General features: G+C 39.1%; 1 protein-coding gene across 2 annotated transcripts in view; it reads right to left on the bottom strand.

Moving 5' to 3' along the window:
* lhfpl3 (LHFPL tetraspan subfamily member 3) overlaps positions 1-19,644 on the bottom strand; it is a 228,390-nt gene that overhangs the window by 52,964 nt on the left and 155,782 nt on the right. For both annotated transcript variants that reach the window (XR_010021130.1, XM_063072857.1), the window contains exon 2: positions 17,332-17,568. Coding sequence is in view for 1 of the 2 variants with exons in the window: in XM_063072857.1 (XP_062928927.1) it covers positions 17,332-17,568 (237 nt within the window). In the remaining variant the exon portion in view is untranslated. The remainder of the gene's footprint in view (positions 1-17,331; positions 17,569-19,644) is intronic.

Below are 19,644 nucleotides of genomic sequence, written 5' to 3'. Positions count from 1 at the left end.
AGTCCAGTGCAGTAAAGCTTCGTTATCATTATTTCAGCAAAATCTCTAATCCCACATATGCTTCTTATATATTTTCCACAACAATCTTTAGGAACTATTATGTGGATGTAGAAATATCAAGTACCAAGTAAAGGTTGTCCATGTCCATTCTGCTTTGAAGGACAATGTTTTCATCTTGTTAGTTTTGGAGCATTCAATATGCCTGTAAATGAAACACCAATGTACCGATATGTTCTGCTCTTGACCACAGGAATTCTTTGTCACTATTCACAATATAGCTCAGATTACCATTTGAGTATAAGCAACCTAACAGCGTTATCCACCCAGTCTATACTCACTCCCAGTCCATGTGTTTTCCTCAGTCTAAGAAACCTTTTCCAAAAACATTCTCTTTTCGCACCATGTAGAAATCTCCAAGAACATGTCATGGCCCAAACCATACCATGTGCCGAAACCAAGCCGTCCCCTTGCATATGTTACTCAGCAAAGCCATGTCTCCATTTTAGTATATACTGTACGACTGTTCTGTACAATGAAGACCTTCTTAACAATGCTATTTTTGTTGTCTTCCAGCTTGCTCTAGTATTCCTAGCACAATATTCTCAAACCCTGAATGTTTACCCTTCCAAGACGGTGGCAACATACAAATTAGGAATCTACAAATAAAGAAAATCCACAAAAGGAAACTTAACAGAAATCCCTATTAAAAGAGCTATTTTAGTAAGGATTTCTGAGAAGTTTTCTCTAGGGTACCTAAGACTTTTGCAGAATACTGTATGTATTCTGCAAAAGCCTTAGGTACCCTAGATTTTTCAGATGGTTTCAGATGGTTTGACCACCACAGAGCCCTGATCTCAACATCATCAAGGCTCTCTGGGGTTACCTGGAGAGACAGAAGCAAGTGAGACAGCCAAAGTCTGCAGAGAACTGTGGCAAGTTCTCCAAAATGCTTGAAACAGCCTACCAGCCAATTTTCTTATAAAGCTGTATGACAGTGTACCTAAGGGAACTGATGCAGTTTTAAAAGCAAAGGGTGGTCACACCAAATATTGATTTGATTTCGTTTTTTACTGTTTACTGTTCTTTATAGTATAGTAAACCTTTTATTTATTATTTTTGAAAGCATCTTCATTTTATAGAATTTTTTTATATGTACACAGTACTTTATATACTTTTAATCCCTTTGGTCCTCTTTCCTTAAAACTTCCTCACACTTCATTTAAATTCAAAGATGGAAAGGTGTCCTCAACTGTTATATTATACTGAAGTTGAATAAGACTCTGATGAGGCCAAATTTGGAGTAGTATGTCCAGCTCTGATCAACTATCTACAGGAAAAATGTCAATAAGATTAAAACAGAACAGAGAAAATTTACGAGGATGTTTCCAGGACTTAAAGAGCTGAGTTATAGGGAAAAGTTGAATAGGTTAAGACTTGTTTTCCTAGAGCAAAGGAGAATGAGGGGGGATTTGACAGAGGTGTACAAAATTATGAGGGGTATAGAATGAGTAAATGCAAGTAGGCTTTTCCCATTGAAGTTGGGTGAGACTAGAACTAGAAGTCATAGGTTAGGGAAAATATTTAAGGGGAACCTAAGGCTTCTTCACTTTGTCATGTAAGTATGCCAGTAGAATTGGCAATATGGGTTCAATTGCACCATTTAAGTGAAGTTTGGGTAAGTACACAGATGGGAGGGTATGGAGGGCTATGCTCCAGGTGCGGGTTGATGGGACTAGGCAGAACAACAGTTTGGCAAAGACTAGGTGAGCTGAAGGGCCTGTTTCTATGGTGTAGTGCTCTCTGACTGTTTAACTGCCTCTGCTAACTACACTAGCAAGGAGTAGTATCCAAGATTGATCAATAAAAGTCAACAGAGCCAAATTTCAGAAATGGCACAAGTCCACTGTTCTTCCTATACTTATTGAGGACAACGAACTGTTTATCCCATTATTTTTCTCATGAACAACTCACATTTAAATCTTGAAAGTGCAGATTAAGGACAATGGGGAATAGAAATTCAATTGCATTTTACTTTATTTCAATAATGCACAATTAAGTTGCACTTTGGACAGAATGAAACTATGATAATATCAATCTCAAGATCATGTTATATAACTCTAGAAATGCAATTGGGTACTTTCACCCACATGCAGCACTAACAAACCTGAAACAACTTCCATGTTATTACATCAGATAGAGAAATTTACCATGCTACGTTTTGCAAGAGAGAAGTTAATCTACACTGTCCTAGGTGAAAGCTTTGTTGGTTGCTCCTGGAATAATCTATTTTAATTTCACAATAAGATTGAGAATACACTCAGGTAAATCTCATATTTACCTGTCCTTTTGGCACTCTCCTTACTGATACCAATTCCGCTTCTACACACAGATCTCCAGACGTGACTGGTGCAAGCCCAACAATCCAATTGCCAATTCTCCAAGGCCAGAGCACCTCACCTCTCAACCTTCCTATGCTCCCAGTGGAAGACCTCCTGATCTCCAGTACTCTCTGGACATCAGGATACTCTTTATCAACTACAGCTCAGCATTCAATACCATCAACCCCTCAAAACTAATTAATAAGCTTCACAACTTTGGCCTCACTAACTCCTCCTGCAATTGGTTTCCTCACTTACATACCCCAGTCTGTTCAGATCAGCAACACTTCCTCCACAATCTCCACTAGCACAGGTGCACCACAAGGCTGTGTGCTTATCTTCCTGTTCTACTCGCTTTCTGCTTATGACTGTGAGGGGAAGCACAGCTCCAATGCTATATTTAAGTTAGCTGATGACACCAGTGCCGTTGGCCAAATCAAAAGTGGTGACGAATCAGCATATTGGAGGGAGATGGAAATTTTGGCTGAGCAGTGCCACAAAACTTCTCACTCATTGCCAGCAAGACCAAGCAGCTGATTACTGACTTCAGGGGGAGGAACCCAGAGGTTCATGAGCCAGTCTTCATTGGGAAATCAGAGGTGGAGAGGATCAGCAACTTTAAATTCCTTGGTGTTCTCATTTCAAATAATTTGTCCTTTATAAGTGCAAATTACAAAGAAAGCACGGCAGCATATTTGCTTCCTTAGAAGATTTCAAAGATTTGACGTGACATTTAAAACTTTGACAAACTTCTATGGATGTGTGGTGGAGAGTATATTGACTGGCTGCATCACGATCTGGTATGGAAATACCAATGTCCTTGAACAGAAAATCCAATAAAAAGCACGGAAGCAGCCCAGCCCATCACAGGTAAAACCCTCCTCACCACTGAGCACATCTACATGGAGCGCTGTCACAGGAAAGTGGCATCCATCAAGGACCCCCACCACTCAGGCTGTGCTCTCTTCTTGCTGCTGCCATCAGGTTGAAGGTATAGGAGACTCAGGACCCACACCATCAGGTTCAGGAGCAGTTATTACCTCTCAACCACCAGGCTCTTGAACAAGTGGGGAGAACTTCGCTCAATTTCACTCATCCCAGCACTGAACTGTTCCCACAAACTATGGGCTCACTTTCAAGGCCTCTTTATCTCATGTTCTCGATAGTTAATGCTTATTTATTTATTATTATTTCTTTTTTTTCCCTTTTGTATCTGCACAATTTGTTGTCTTTTGCACATTGTGATTTTTTTTGTTGGGTATGGTCTTTCATTGTTTCTATTATATTTCTTGGATTTACTAAGTATGCCTGCAAGAAAGGTATCCAGGCTTGAAAACGGTGACACATATGTACCTTGATAATAAATTTATTTTGAACTTTGAACATTAAATTCTCTGGCTCCAATCATTCTGGCCGTACATCACCACCAGGGCCCTATCTTCTAATCTCAGCTTTCTCTCCAGCTTCACTCCAGCACCCAGCTCCTGCAACCTAATAGGGGTTCTGAACACTGTCCCTCTCTCCACCACACTCCCATCTCTTCTCAGCAAGAAGCAGTTTTCTTCCCAAATGTTATCTTGGATCGGGGAAAGATGAGAATAATGGAACTGATGAGGTTGCCTTACTGGACTGATTTTTTTTTCTTCGGTGACATAACAGTTTCAAGATGCCATGAATGTGTAGCAGTGAGCCCACGACTAATGCCACAGTTGGTACATTGCATAACTACTACATAATAAGACAATTTCTAAGCCTATTTCCTTTAATCACTTACATAATTTGTATTTATCCACTTGTCATACAGATTGAGATTACGATTTGAATTATACATGATGTATGATATTCTGTAAGCATCAAGGGAGAATTCAGAGCCTCGTGTTTTAAGCAAGTGCAGTAAAAACCTACAGAAGCTCTAAATAGTTTATCGAGAGAATACATTTACTGTCTGCCAGAAGACTTCACTGTGTACATTTTAACGTGAAATGAGAAATCTTAACCAAACATGAACTGAGCACTTGAGTTAACTGCATTTCTTAACCTACAATTTTCACCCAATAGGGTGCCAAAAAATAACATTATTAGAGACTCAATACCTCCAGCTACTTTGAGTCTAGAATATTTGAATTTTGTTTGATGTTCATTTTAAATCAATGTGTTAGCATTAATTGAGATGAGAGGTGGGTAAAGGAGGCAGTGATGGGAGTTGATTACTGAAAGCATATTTGCATTGAATGATAACTTCTCAATATTAAAAGGTCTATATTTAAAAAGTCACTTTATAATGCCCAAAAACTGACCAAAATTAACCAAAAGAAATTCTCAGTTTCCAAAGCAGGTGGATGCAACTCAAGTACTCTGTCTGTCTTAGACAGATGACGCCAGCTATATTCATTTACTTCACAATTTTGATCCACAACACCTATTGTTATTCTTCTGAACAGCAGAAATAATGCCTTAGCACCTGGATCAAAGAGATCTCCAGCAGTAAAGAAATACACTCTAGCAGCTTAGGATGCAGAAAATTCTCAATCAGCTTCCAGCCATAAAGGGGTTAATTTAGGTAATATTTCACAAACTATTATACCTTGATGAATTTGGATGATAACACTAACAAGTAGGGCTGTAGTAAATCCCTCTTCCAAATATAATCCTCCTATATCACTCAGAAAATATACTGTGTCTTAAATCATTTGCAAAGTGTGGTAGCTACTGTCTGCAATATTTGATTTGGTACAATTGTTGCACTTTTCTTTTGATCCCTTCCTAATACTTAGAACAGTACAGCACAGTACAGGTCCTTTGGCCCACACTATTGCGATCTTCTAACCTACTCTAAGATGAATGTAACACTTCCCTCCTGCATAGCCCACCATTTTTCTTTCGTCCATGTTCCTATCTAACAATCTCCTAAATGTCTCTAATCTATCAGCCTCTACCATCCTAGTAAAGTGCTCCATGCACCCAATACACTGTATAAAATAAAACTACCCCTGGCATCCCCCTATACTTTCCTCCAATCATCTCAAAACTCCGCCCTCTGATATTAGCCATTTCTGCTCTAGGGAAAAAAAGGCATTTGTTGTCCAATGCCAATGCCTCTTATCATCTTATACAACTCTATCATGTCATATTTTATCCACCTTCACTCCAAAGAGAAAAGTAGTAGCTCTTTCAACCTTTTCTCATAGGACAAGCTTTCTAATCCAGGCAATTTTGTGGTGAATCTCTTCTGTACCTTCCCTAAAGCTTTCACATCCTATAATGAGGTGATCAGAATTGAACACAATACTCCACGTATGGTCTAACCAGAGCTTTGTAGAGCTGCAACAATGCATGTGGCCCTTGAACTCAATCCTCTAATGAAGAACACACCTTCTTAACCATCCTATCCCCGTGCACAGCAACTTTGAAGGATCCATGCGCATGGACCTCAAGATCCCTCTGTTCCTCTACACTGCCAAAAACCCTGCCATTAATCTTGTACTCTGCTTAAAGTTTGACCTTCCAAAGTGTATCACTTCACACTTCTCTAGACTGAACTGCATCTGCCACTTCTCAGCCCAGCCCATCCTATCAATATCCTACTGTAACCTATCACAACCCTCTACAATATGCACAACACCACCACCCTTTGTGTCAGCTGCAAACTTCCTAACCCATTTAGAATCAGCATCAGGTTTAATATCACTGGCACAATGTATGTCATGAAAATTTTGTAGTTTTGCAGCAGCAGTAGGTTGCAATACATTATAATAATAACTATAAATTATAAAAAGAAGCATATATAAAAAAGAAAATTAAATTAAGTAGGTAGTGTAAAAAGAGACGGAAGATACTGAGGATATGTTCATGGGTTCAATGTTGATTCAGAAATCTGATGATGGAGGGGAAGAAGCTGTTCCTGAAATATTAAGTGTGCTTTCAGGCTCCTGTACCTCGTCCTTGATGGTAGCAATGAGAAAAGGGCCTGCCCCTGGGTGATGGGGGTCTTTAATGATGGATGCTGTCTTTTTAAGGCTTTTCCTTTTGAAGGTGACCTTGATTTGGGGAGGCTAGTGCCCATGATGGAGCTGGCTGAGCTTACAACTTTCTGCAACTCATTCTGATCCTGTGCAGTGGCTCTCCATACCAGGCAGTGATGCAACAAGTTAGAATGTTCTCCACAGTACATGTTTAGAATCTTATGAGTGTCGTTAGTGACATACCAGTTCTCCTCAAATTCCTAATGAAATATAGCTGCTGCCGTGACTTCTTCGTAATCGTATCAATATGTTGGGCCCAGGATAAATCCTCAGCGATGCTGACACCCAGGAACTTGAATCTGCTCAGATATTGGAGCTTGTTAATAAAAACTGAGGGTATGATTGTGTTGAATGCTGAACTGTAGTTAATAAACAGCAGCCTAACCTAGGTGATTATTATTGTCCAGGTGATTGAAGGCCAAGTGGAGATCTAGTGAGTTCGCATCCACTGTAGACCGATTGTGGCGATAGGGAAATTGGAGTGGGACCAGGTCCTTGCTTAGGCAGAAGTTGATTCTAGCTATGACCAACCTCTCAAAGCACTTCATCACAGTAGATGTGAGTGCCATTGGGTGATAGTCACTGAGGCAGTTCACCCTGCTGTTCTTGAGCACTGGTATGATTGTTGCTCATTCTTCAATTTTCTCATCCAAGCTATTTATAAACATCTCAAAGAGCTGAGTCCCAGATCAAATTGCTGCAGAACACCACTGGTCACTGACTCCCAGGCAGAACATGTTCCACCCAGTACCATCCTCTGCCTTCTGTGGACAAGTTGATTCTGTATCTATGCAGCCACGTTTCCCTGGATCCCACACCTCTTGATTTTCTAAATAAGTCTACCATGGGGAACCTTGTCGAACACCTTACTAAAATCCATACACATTATATCCCTTTCTCTACCTTCGTGAGGCACGACTTGCCCCTCACAGACCATGCTTCTCCAAAATGCTCATAAACCCCATATCTAAGAATCCTCTCCAATAGTTTGCTCACCACTAAAGTAAGACCCACTGGTTTGTAATTTCCAGGATTATCTCTACTCCCTTTCTTGAATAAAGGAACAACATTTGTCACTCTCCAGTCATCTGGTACTACTCTTGTGAATGAGCCTTCTTAATAATCAATGAGAACGGCAAAATAAAAACCTCCATTCAAGCATTGAGTGCTTAAGATATGCCAATTAAATTTTAGGATCTCTAATATGTATTCAAATAGTTACAATGAACTCATTATTCAAATTACTTGAGTCAATTTGATTTATCTGGTCTATATGAAGAGTAGGGACTCTCAGAGTTACTCACCACCTTTGTTTCAAGCTGCTCTTGTTACTTGATTAATTCTTTCTCCGAGAAGGCCTTTGACAAGATGCTGCAATGAGGCTGTTTAACGAGATGAGAGCCGATGGTATTACAGGGAAGATACTAGCATGGATAGAAGATTGGCTGACTGGCAGGAGGCAAAGAGAGGGAATAAAGGGAGCCTTTTCTGGTTAGCTGTCAGTGACCATAAGACCATAAAACATAGGAGCAGAATTAGGCCATTTGGCCCATCAAGTCTGCTCCACCATTCAATCATGGCTGATCCTTTTTTCCCCCTCCTCAGCCTCACTCTCTGGCCTTCTCCCCATAACCTTTAATGCTGTGTCCAATCAAGAATCTATCAAGCACTGCTTTAAATACACCCAGTGACCTGGCCTCCATAGCTGCCTGTGGTAACATATTCCTCAAATTCACCACCCTCTGGCGACAGAAATTTCACCGCATCATGACCAGCTGTATTCCACAGGGGTCGCTGCTGGGACCACTTCTTTTCACGTTATATGTCAATGATTTGGATGATCAAAATGATGTTTTGTGACCAAGTTTGGAGACAATATAAAGATAAGTGAAGCGGCAGGTGGTGCTGAGGAAGCAAGGAGTAATCAGAAGGACTTAGACAGATTAGGAGAATGGGTAAAGAAGTGGCAGGTGGAATATTGTGTAAGGAAGTGTATGATCATGCTCTTTAGTAGAAGGAATAAAGGAGCAGAATATTTTTAAACTCAGGGGTTGGGAGGTTAATTGGCCTAGTGTTTATGTAGCTCATAGAATCCAGGGGGGAAGTTGATGAGAATATATGAAAAATAAATAAGATTTACATTGGATTTGATTAGTGCAGACTCAGAGAGCTGAAGGACTCGTTTCTCTGATCTATGATTCTGTGAGCACCTTTGGGAAGGGAAAGAAAATTTCGGGTCAAAGCTCCTTCATTAGAACTAACGAAATAAAAGAACAGATTAGTTTTAAATGCAGAGAGCATAGAGGAGAATAGATAAAGCAAAGGAAATATCTCTTATAGGGTAAAGCCAGTGTTTCTCCGATGTTTATTGGAGCTATCCAGTTAGATAATCAATGAGGTAGTTGAAGAGAAAAAAAAACAAAGGGGAATATTATAGCTATGAAACGCAGGCCAGAGCTGTTGTTCCTCTTGAAATCAAAAGGAAGATAAAAGCAAAACGCACTTTCCTATCAGATTCCTTCTTCTTCAGCCGTTCATCTCTTCCATTAATCGCCTCTCAGCTTTTTGCTTCATCCCTTCCTCCTCACCTGTCACACCTATCACCTGCCAGTTTATACTCCTTCCCTCTCCACCCTCCACCTTCCTATTCTGATTCCCCCCCCCCAGTCCTGATGAAGGGTCTCCGCCTAAAACACCAACTGTTTATTCCCCACTAGAGACGCTGTCCGATTTGCTGAGCTCCTCTAGTATTTTGTGCCTGTTACTCAAGAGGCAGAATGCCTTGTGAGAATAAAAGCAGTTAATTCGTGAGTCTCATCACTTAGCAGGTCAGACAGAATCTTTAGAAAGAGAAGCGTTTAACATTCAGGTCACAGACTACTATTAATTTCACCAAAATAAAAATGGTGGAAATACCCTGCACAGCTGGCAGTAACCTTGGAGGGAGGAAAAACTGAGTTAATACCACAGATGAACAATCTTATAGCAGAATGGAACAGCTCTCATATAAAGAGAAAAGGAGAGTATCTGAAACTATTAAATTCAATATTGAAGTCTTGAGCCCACAATATGGGCAATGGAAGATGAGGTGCTGTTCCCTAAGCTTACATTGGGCTGTGCTGGAACTGAGGTGTAGTAATACAGATGTCCTGATGTATTCTAACATTGGGGAGTGCATTGTCATTCCACAATACCATGCTTTGAGCAAATAGTTTTTAAATAGTGTCATTTGCATGTGTTTCTGTTTAAAAAGCAGTGATCTTGTCACTGATAGTTGGCGAGAAATAAGCAGTAAGATAATTCTGAACTGTTTTGCTCACTGTGGTCTGAAGCCATTCAGACTTGGAGATACCAGAAACGGTCAGGAGTGAAAATGAAGTGATTTCACTACAAGTTAGAAACTATGAAGGATTTGAAGGTATCGACAATCATCCTGAATGTTACAATGAAATTGAAGGTTTGGAAGATACAATCATCGAAAGCACTGTATGAAGGCAGACCATTATCTGCACTAGGTGTCTGCACAGATTTTTTCATCCAAAAGAAGCATATTGTGTTAATGAGTTGCGCCAATCATGAATACTAAATTGAAAAGAACACAGCGCAGATTAATTCCTCCATCGATGACTATTAGGAACTTATACACAGTTTTATAGCACTGCAGTAGTATTGGTAGCATTCTAATTTGTTCTATATTTCATTTAAATACATAATTTGTTACTCAGTTTGTCATTTTTATACTTTTTTAATGATTTCCATGAAACTTCGGCTAATTAGAGCAGCCACTTAATTGGGCCAAAATATTCTGATCACGATATGTCCCAACTAACCCGAATCCACTGTATATATCATATATTCACAAAAGGATGCTGACAGATGGATATTCAGTTCTCTACAAAGTTACTTAAAACAAAATCTAATATTCCTTGAAACCAATTCTCCAATCTACAAAATTGCCATTTTTGCTAAATGAAAGATCAAATCATCCAAAAGAAGCATATTGTGTTAATAAGTTGATAGATGAGTTGAACCTATCATGAATACTAAATTGCTTTTTCCAGAAATCTGCATGGAAGTTGTTCCTTGGATAAGCTTAGTGACAGCAGAAAGATGGTTTAATTAACAAGGATTAATTAACACTACACATTAACAATCTTGATCGAACAATGAGCACAGCCATGCAACTAATCTTTTGTTATTTCCATTGTAACTCTACACAGTGAAAAAAAAAATGAACCCAGAGGTTAACATAGAAACATAGAAAACCTACAGCACAATACAGGCCCTTCAGCCCACAAAGCTGTGCCAAACATGTTCTTACTTTAGAAATTACCTAGGGTTACCCATAGCCCTCTATCTTTCTGAGCTCCATGTACCTGTCCAGGAGTCTTTTAAGAGACCCTATTGTATCCGCCTCCACCTCCGTCACCAGCAGCCCATTCCACACACTCACCACTCTCTGCGTAAAAAAACTTACCCTGACATTTCCTCTGTACCTACTTCCAAGCACCTTAAAACTGTGCTCTCTTGTGCTAGTCACTTCAGCCCTGGGAAAAAGCCTCTGACTATCCACACGATCAATGCCTCTCTTCAACTTGTACACCTCTATCAGGTCACCTCTCATCCACGTTGCTCCAAGGAAAAAAGGCCGAGTTCACTCAACCTATTCTCATAAGGCATGCTCCCCAATCCAGGCAACATCCTTATAAATCTCCTCTGCACCCTTTCTATGGCTTCCACATCCTTCCTGTAGTGAGGCGACCAAAACTGAGTACAGTACTTCAAGTGGGGTCTGACCCGGGTCCTATATAGCTGCAACATTACCTCTCGGCTCCTAAACGCAATCCCATGATTGATGAGGGCCAATGCACCATATGTTTTCTTAACCACAGAGTCAACCTACGTAGAAGCTTTCAGTGTCCTATGGACTCGGACCCTAAGATCCCTCTGATTCTCCACACTGCCAAGAATCTTACCATTAATACTATATTCTGCCATCACATTTGACCTACCAAAATGAACCACCTCACACTTACGTAAAAGTTTGACAGATAAATATTAAATATATTCAAGAACTCCAGACAAATACATGGTAGTTTTATGGACTTAATATGGATATGAGGTGTTCTTTGGCAAGACATGACATAAATCCACTTGAACAAGTCAAATCTGATGTCAGAATAAAACAGTTTGTGGGGTCCCTTCAAAAAATATTCACCAATGCACCTCAATGCTCCATAACCAGCACCCTGCCATATTTCAAACGTAATCTCCTCTGTCAAATTGTGACACATTGCAGTCAGACATCCACCTGGGAAAGATGATATTTGTTATAGCATACTTACATGGTTATCAGATTCAAAACTTAAGTTAGTTTTGGAATTTTTCAATACAATATGTGTTAATGGACAACTTCTTCCTTCCTGGAAATTAGCAGTTGTTATCACTGGTTGAAACCTAGTAAGGATCAATCAGATCCTTACAGTTATAGACCTATTTCGCTAACTTCACATGTACGTAAGATAATGGAATGAATGGTTATAGTAAGGCTTTCTTATTTTGTGGAGAGTAGTAAAAAATTAGCTGTATATCAATTCGAATATCATGAAGGGAAAATGACCATGGACTTGGTGTTGTTTGGAAGTTAATCATTGTTAGGCCGCAGTTAATAAATAATCAGTCATAGCAATTTACTTTGATGTAGAAAAAGCTTATGATATGTTATCGCCACAAGGGTTTCTGTTTAAACGTGAAAAGATGGGAATAGATGGGAGAATGTTCAAATGATTCGAGATATTTTATGTGACAGGAAGATACAAGTTAGTGGAAGGGGTGGGGAACAACATTCTCTAAGGAGTATGAGATAGAGAATAGGACTCCACAGGGGCATCTGTGTAGCACACTCCTCTTTAATATTATGATTAATGATGTTTTCTTAAACGTTGGCTCAGATATTTCCAAATTGTTATACGCTGATGATGGAGCAGTGTGGAAGAACAGCAGGCATATAAATTATATAGTTATGGCAATGCAGGCATCTATTAATAAAATAGAAGAATGGAGGATGTCAGTGGGGATTTAAATTTTCTGTTGCACAGATTCAAGTTATTTATTTTATCCTAAAAGGCACATTACACCCACAATTGATCTCAAGTTCTATGAGCAATCTCTTAAACAAGAGTCAGTGGCAAAGTTTCAATGTATGTGGATGAACACAAGGCTAACCTGGAAGATGCATGTGACTAAAATGGTGCAAAACTCTGAAAAAGCCCTTAATGTGCTCAAGTGCTTATTTGGGTGTGATTGGGGTGTAAGTAGGAGATCACTTAAATAAAAGTATTCTCTTTTAATCAGATCTGTCATTAATTATGAATGTATTGCTTATGGGTCAGCATCACCAGCAGTCTTAGGGCCCCTAAATAAAGTTCAAGCTCAAGTGTTGAGATTATGTTGTGTTGCTATTAAATCCATCCTCAATTTTGGCATTATTGGTAGAAATGGGTGAAACACCTTTATATCTATGCAGGATATAGTTAGTGATGGTTTATTGGGTTATTGTAGGAGGACCTAAAGTTGGTCATCCAATATTGTGAACATTGGTAGAGTGTTGGGAGCACTTCATTCGTAAGGTCTTCAGATTTGGGTGGATGGGAAATAAATGGGTACCAAATCTTGGGTTGTTTTATGTGGAATATTATCCCAGTGAACCCATTTCTGCCACTTGTCCATGACTTTTCCCTTTGCCTGTGGTTGATTAAAGCCTTCAAGAAAAGATCAAGATGAAGATTGATTGTATATCAGTGGTACAGGGAGTTCAGCAATATCTGCAAGGCAGATATTATGGTTTCCTGCATATCTATATAGATGGCTCAAAAGATCCAGTAACAGGTCATTCACTGTTTATGTTTATGTTCATTTCTGTTTATGTTTCAGAGTTTCAGGTGACTATTAAGAAAAGGTTATCAGACAAACTATTAGTATTTGCATCTGAGCTGGTTGCTATCATTTTAGCCTTGGAATGGGTCGCAGAAGTACTTCTGTGCTCTGATTCTTTCTCGGTTTTGACATCTTTTAAAACAGGCATTTCAAACTGTAGGCCACACATTCTTCTTGAGATTGGACAACATCTGTTGAGGCTGCAGGGTCTAGGCTTATGGCTCCTTGCCCACGTTGGGATTGAAGGAAACAAGGCGGCAGAACTCCGAGCCGAGCAATCACTAAACATTAAGGATGTAAATGTAGTGGTGCTTTTGCATAAAGGGAAGGGGAAAACCATAACTAAAAAGTCTATTTGATCACTGTGGCAACAAAATTGAGATAAGGAAAAGGAAGGATGGCATTTATATCAAATTCAGAGGATAGTGAGAAATGGGTATAAAAATGAGGGACGAAGCTGTACTTACACATTTATGTATTGGACATACTAGGTTGAATAATTCCTTGTTCAGAACTAATATGCATGACTAGAGAGTGCACTTGTCAAGAAACAGTGCAGCATATATTGTTTGAATGCAAAGGAAACATCTAATTACTAAATTGAGATCTTTGAGACAGACGAAGTGTAACATGGTAAACACAAAATAATCTGCAGATGCTGTGATCAAAGCAACACTTTCAGTACACTAGATGAACTCAGCAGGTCGGGCAGCATCAGTTAGAAACGATGAGTCGACGTTTCGGGCCGGAACCCTTCCTCAGGACTGAAGAATGAAAGATGGTGAAGGATTTGAAGAATGCTTGTAGTTTCAGTTGAAAGGCGAGTAATTTGAAAGACAAAGGGGTGGGGGAGGGGAAGCATTTACGTCATAGCCCTGAAAACAATGGGTAGTAGAAGAAGGAGGCAGAACCATGAGGGAGCTGGGGGAGGGGGTAGAGTGAAATAGGGATAGAGGAAGGGAGGGGGTGGGAATTACCGGAAGTTGGAGAATTCTATGTTCATACCAAGGGGCTGGAGACTACCTAGATGGTATATGAGGTGTTGCTCCTCCAACCTGAGATTAGCCTCATCATGGCAGTAGAGGAGGCCATATATGGACATATCTGAATGGGAATGGGAAGCAGAGTTGAAGTGGGTGGCTACCGGGAGATCATGTCTGTTGTGGCGGACGGAGTGGAGGTGCTCGACGGAGCGGTCCCCCAATCTGCGTCGGGTTTCACCGATGTAGAGGAGGCCGCACCGGGAACACCGGATGCAATAGATGACCCCAATAGACTCAGAAGTGAAGTGTTGTCTCACCTGGAAAGTGTAACATGGGTAGTACGTTAGGACATCACTGGCATTGTAATGTATATAAGTGCATATTTGACTTCCTCAAGTATTAGATTTCTTGATATTAGTTGAGTTTTTTTTGAGGGGAGGGGAAATTGTAGGCAGTGTACCTCCCATCACTTTGCTCCACAATCTAGCTCAGCTGTAGTGGTAATGCACCTCATGTTAATCTACAAACCGCCATTGAACTTTACTGGAAGAAGAATAATGACACTCTCCCTAACTCAACCCTCCAGGTCCATATTTGTCAACCCATTCCTTTTTCCACAACTCATCTACAAACCTCTCTTCCCTGTGATCATGACCTAAATTGTGTGAAGAAAACTCTGCTGGAATTAAGTACAAGTTCCAGATGCACCAGGCCATGTTTCCAATCATTAGTAGAATGTTATCAGGGCTATTTCTGGATTAAGAACTTTTATCTACCTCTAATATTCATCCATACGTGACTTCTTGCACTGCAAGACTATTGGAACTGAAAAGCAGAAAAAGTGACTGCACCACAACCGCAAAGTAAATAACACCGAATCTTGACTGACAAAAGGTTGTTTCTGCAGTTTAATTAATGGAAGAATCATGAAATCAACAACAATGTTGGAGATGTGCACAATGAATTGAGGAAATTCAGAAGGCGCTGTCGGTGATACACTGCTTCTCTACACCTTGCATTGTTTTGCAGCCATCTCCTATGTAATCAAGGAAAACCAATGATTTGATTAGAATTTAAAATGATTTAGGAACCATTTAAGATAAATTACCTTGAAAATGTTAATGTTTTGTTGCATGATTTCAAGATGAGATCTTAATGGGATGCAAAGTCATAATTACTGTTTGGCAAACTCTATAGTTTAAAAATGCAATTTTATATCTGTGGACTGCAATTCCCTGAGCTAAGTATTGCAAAATATTTTAGATTTTAGGAATAATGAACATCAGGTTTTCAACAGTTATTATGATATTAAGCTTTTGCTTTGATTTACATGTATGGTTCTTTTTTTTTTGTATCTTTCTTCCAAGCATTATTCTATCCAATATACATATTAACATATTAGATAAAATTATGCCTTTTATTTCCTGGTCTGCTGACTCTGAGAATTCTAAGTTATGAGTTGCATCTCAGCATCCTTTTTGTTGGACACCAGGAATTCCCTTGATTACCTGACACCAGCCAAGATCATAAAATGAGAAATGGACTTGAGCTTTGTAGATTGCTTTTTTTTAAGAAAAGGAATTGTCGCTTTGCCACTTACCATAAAATCCAGGCCTTTCGGGCAAAAACAATTCAAATGAAATAAACATTTGCTGGAAAGTTTTGCCTGATAGATCATCTTGGCTTTCTAAAGTCATTATTCTCATACATATGTTGGTTTGGCTCCTGTATCAGGCAATAAGTAATAGGCAGAGAACAGTGTGCATTTATTTTAATTTCTTTGATATGTATCTGTCCACACACTGGGATGATGCTTCCTAGATCCATTATAATTACAATAGAAACCTTGCCTAAGGGTTAGATATTTCATTATACCCACACACATACTAATGATAACACACTTTATCTCAAGACATCTCACAGCTGCCAACTAAACTGCTGTTTAACAAGTGAAGTGTATCTTGAGCATAATGAGCAATATTAGTAAAAAAACAAGGATTAGCAGTTGAAACTATGCTAGCTTTGAACAGTGATACAATTTGTATTCATTAGACAAGTGACCTGTCTCCTCACTCATCATTATCAGTCTGTGTACAAAATTCAAATTTCTAGGCAAAGAAAAACTGTAAAGACATCAGCAGGTGATCATTCTAGTCAACTGCCTGAAATGTTACTACCAAGCCTGTTGGGTACTTTCAATATTTTATATGCCTTTATTTCACAGTTACAAATATCTACAGAAGTTTGCATGTTATGCGTATATAGTATGAATTATCTTTAGCCTGCAGATCCATTTATTAATTTCCTGAGATGGACTTGAATCTGAATAATATTTAATACAACATTATTCTTGCTGGCAGTTATTAACTATAATTAAGAACTAACACAAAAATACAGATTAGAAACCTACAATTGTTCCTCAGACTGCTTACATTTCCAGCACTGATTCCAAGGGAATTAGTGTAAACCTTGGCCACTGAAGCCAGAATTTAAACATTTTTCATTTATCAGCATTTAACGAAGTCTGATATTGTTTGGAAGCACAGCAAAAGCAATCCTGTAACCTACAATGCAACTGTATGAACTTGGTAGGTTCGCTAATTATGTCATAAATTCACTTTCCAAAACAGGTGATAACACAAAAAAATTCCTTTAAAGATATCACTGAAGATGCAGAAATATATTTTGTACTTTACATGAATAAACTTGCAGAACAGGATGCACTCATTTCAAATTCTAATTGATTCCTTGTTAAAATCTAATGCTTAAAGTGTTAAGCTAGTTTTATTACCAAGTCTAAATCAATTATTGTTATAATAAATTTCATAAATAAATATTCTATATATATTCTTAACCTTCTGAATTATATTCAGAACTATTAATGGAGCAATGAACTTTCATGGTTATGCAAGTTACTGTTTAGATCTGGGATATTAAATTAACTGTGCTTTAAATATTTAATAGGATTTCTTGAATAAAAAGATTGTTTGATGTGACTGAGAAAGATCATACCTTTGGCATCCACTTTGAAGTCATCTGGCAGTAAACCATCTTGCCTGTTGCCGAGGACAAATGCCAGAAAGGAAAGGATGAGAGCATCTAGGATTCCGATAATTGCCAGAATGTAGGCCCAGCGGACGGAGCAGGCACCAAGTGTATACTTGTCTGTTTTTTCCCCACACATCCGCTTTACTTCATCTGAATCCCAGCCATCTGGGAAGATCATGCAGCCCAAGATTAAGCAGCCGGCTGAAAGAGAAGATCAGGAAGGAATGACTGAAAACATACCACATCTTTGGAAGAGAATGACCTCATGGATACAGCCTCACCCATTGAATATTCGTAGAATTTTCTCTTTTGTTTTGGATTTCCAGCATCCACAGATTTTTGCTCCAATTTTCAATTTTGTACTTGAGATAATAACCACCTGGAATTTTCCCTTCAAGCCACATGCTGTGCTAACTTGGAAATATATCGCCATTGCTTCACTGTCACTGGGTCAGAAATGCCAACAGCATTGCTCAGAACCTGCAGTGGTTCAGGAAAGCAAGTCACCATCGCGTTATCAAAGGCAATTAGGGATGGGTAGTGAAATGCTGGTTCAGCTTAAGAAGCCCACATACCACTGAATTAATTTAAAAAAAGGAATTTGGTTTAGAATCCAATGCATTTGTTGTTTGTTAGTCTTAACATTGAATACTATTGATAATATTGGATACTAAAGTTAGAGAAAATCTACTTGTTTATCCAGAACTGGACGGAAGATTTCAACCCAAAACATTGACTGTCCATTTCCCTCCACAGATTCTGCCTTACCCACTGAGTTCACCTCAAGACCATAAGTCACAGGGGCAGAATTAGGCCATTCAGCCAGTCGAGGCTGCTCCACCATTTGATTCCCAAGCATCCTATTTGTTGAATAAAGTTTCTAAAAAATACATTTAATCAGAGCTTGTAAAAAGTAGGATTTCAGCAGCTGCCTAACCTGAATGAAAGATCAGGAGTATCCTGCATCTGACTGGCTCTGAAAGCTCATCAATATCTCTGATGATCTCCTATGGCTAATACCCTCTGAACGTGTACGAGTATGTAGGTGGTTAAATATCATTGCAAAACGGACATAAGTTCAACATCAACTCTCAAAGGCTCAAAGAAACATTGCCATCTTATTGAGTTATTGACATTACAAAAATTGATTTGAAGCCATCAAAACAGCAGCCCCCGCAAGTTTAAATAAATCCAATGGGCATCGCATTGTTGATCAAGGACACCACTGCTCTTCAAATAAGGCACCATGAACAGAGTTTAAAAATAAAGAAAAGGCAATCACTTTGCTGCGATTATACTACATACCTCCCAACAGTCAGCAAATTTGTGATGTAACATGAGGAAAGTAATCTTAGGCTACAAAACAATATTGATCAGCTGATTAGATGGGTAAGGTGATGGCAGATGGGTGTCAGTGGTGCATTTTGCTGTGGACCTATATCATGAATGGTAGGGACCTTGGTGTACATTCTAAGATTGTTAAAGTGCAGCACAGTTAGATAAAACAGTGAAGGAGACATACGGGATACTTCTTTTCATGACTTGAGGTGGAATATAAGGACAGGGAAGTCTTGGTACAATTTTATAAAACATTGTTTAGACCATAGCTGGAATACACTGTGCACTTCTGGTTGTCACATTACAGAAATTATATCTTGTGCTGGAAAACATAAAGAGGAGATTCATCTGGCTATTTGGGATATTTTAATAATGAGGAGAGATTGGATTGGCTGAGCCTGGTTTCATAGGAGCAGGTGGGGCAGAGGGGAGACCAGATAGAGGTGCATAAAATTATGAGCAGCATTGATAAACTAGACAGTATGAAACACTTCCACATGGCTGAAGTACCTAAGGCCATTGGTTTAAGTTGAGGAGTAGAACATTTCGAACAGATCAGAGGAAGAATTTTTTCACTCAGAGGACGATTGGAGTTTGGTGGTACTGAGTATTCTCACAAGATTTAAAGAGGTGCTTGAATAGCTAATGTATTGTCGGGTACAGACCAAGAGCCAGTGATTGTGATCAGTACAGACAGGTATTTGATGGTCAGTATGGACATGATGGGCTGACAGGCCTGTTCTTATGCAGCATGACTCTGTGGCTCTTAATCATTTAAAGATATCAAAGATGCATAAAATGGAGGACAGGTCCCAAAAAGTATCATCAGAAATAAACTTTAGGTGCTTATCCAGTACAGGACAATCTCAGTCACGCCAGAATACTAAAGACCAGTTGAGAAAAGACAAAAATGAAGGAAAACTCATACCTCTTGATCCT

This window comes from Mobula hypostoma, chromosome 20, assembly GCF_963921235.1.
Source record: "Mobula hypostoma chromosome 20, sMobHyp1.1, whole genome shotgun sequence".
Classification (NCBI taxonomy): domain Eukaryota; kingdom Metazoa; phylum Chordata; class Chondrichthyes; order Myliobatiformes; family Myliobatidae; genus Mobula; species Mobula hypostoma.
Note: the sequence above shows the minus strand (reverse complement) of the source record. Positions and strands in the feature narration are given on the sequence as shown.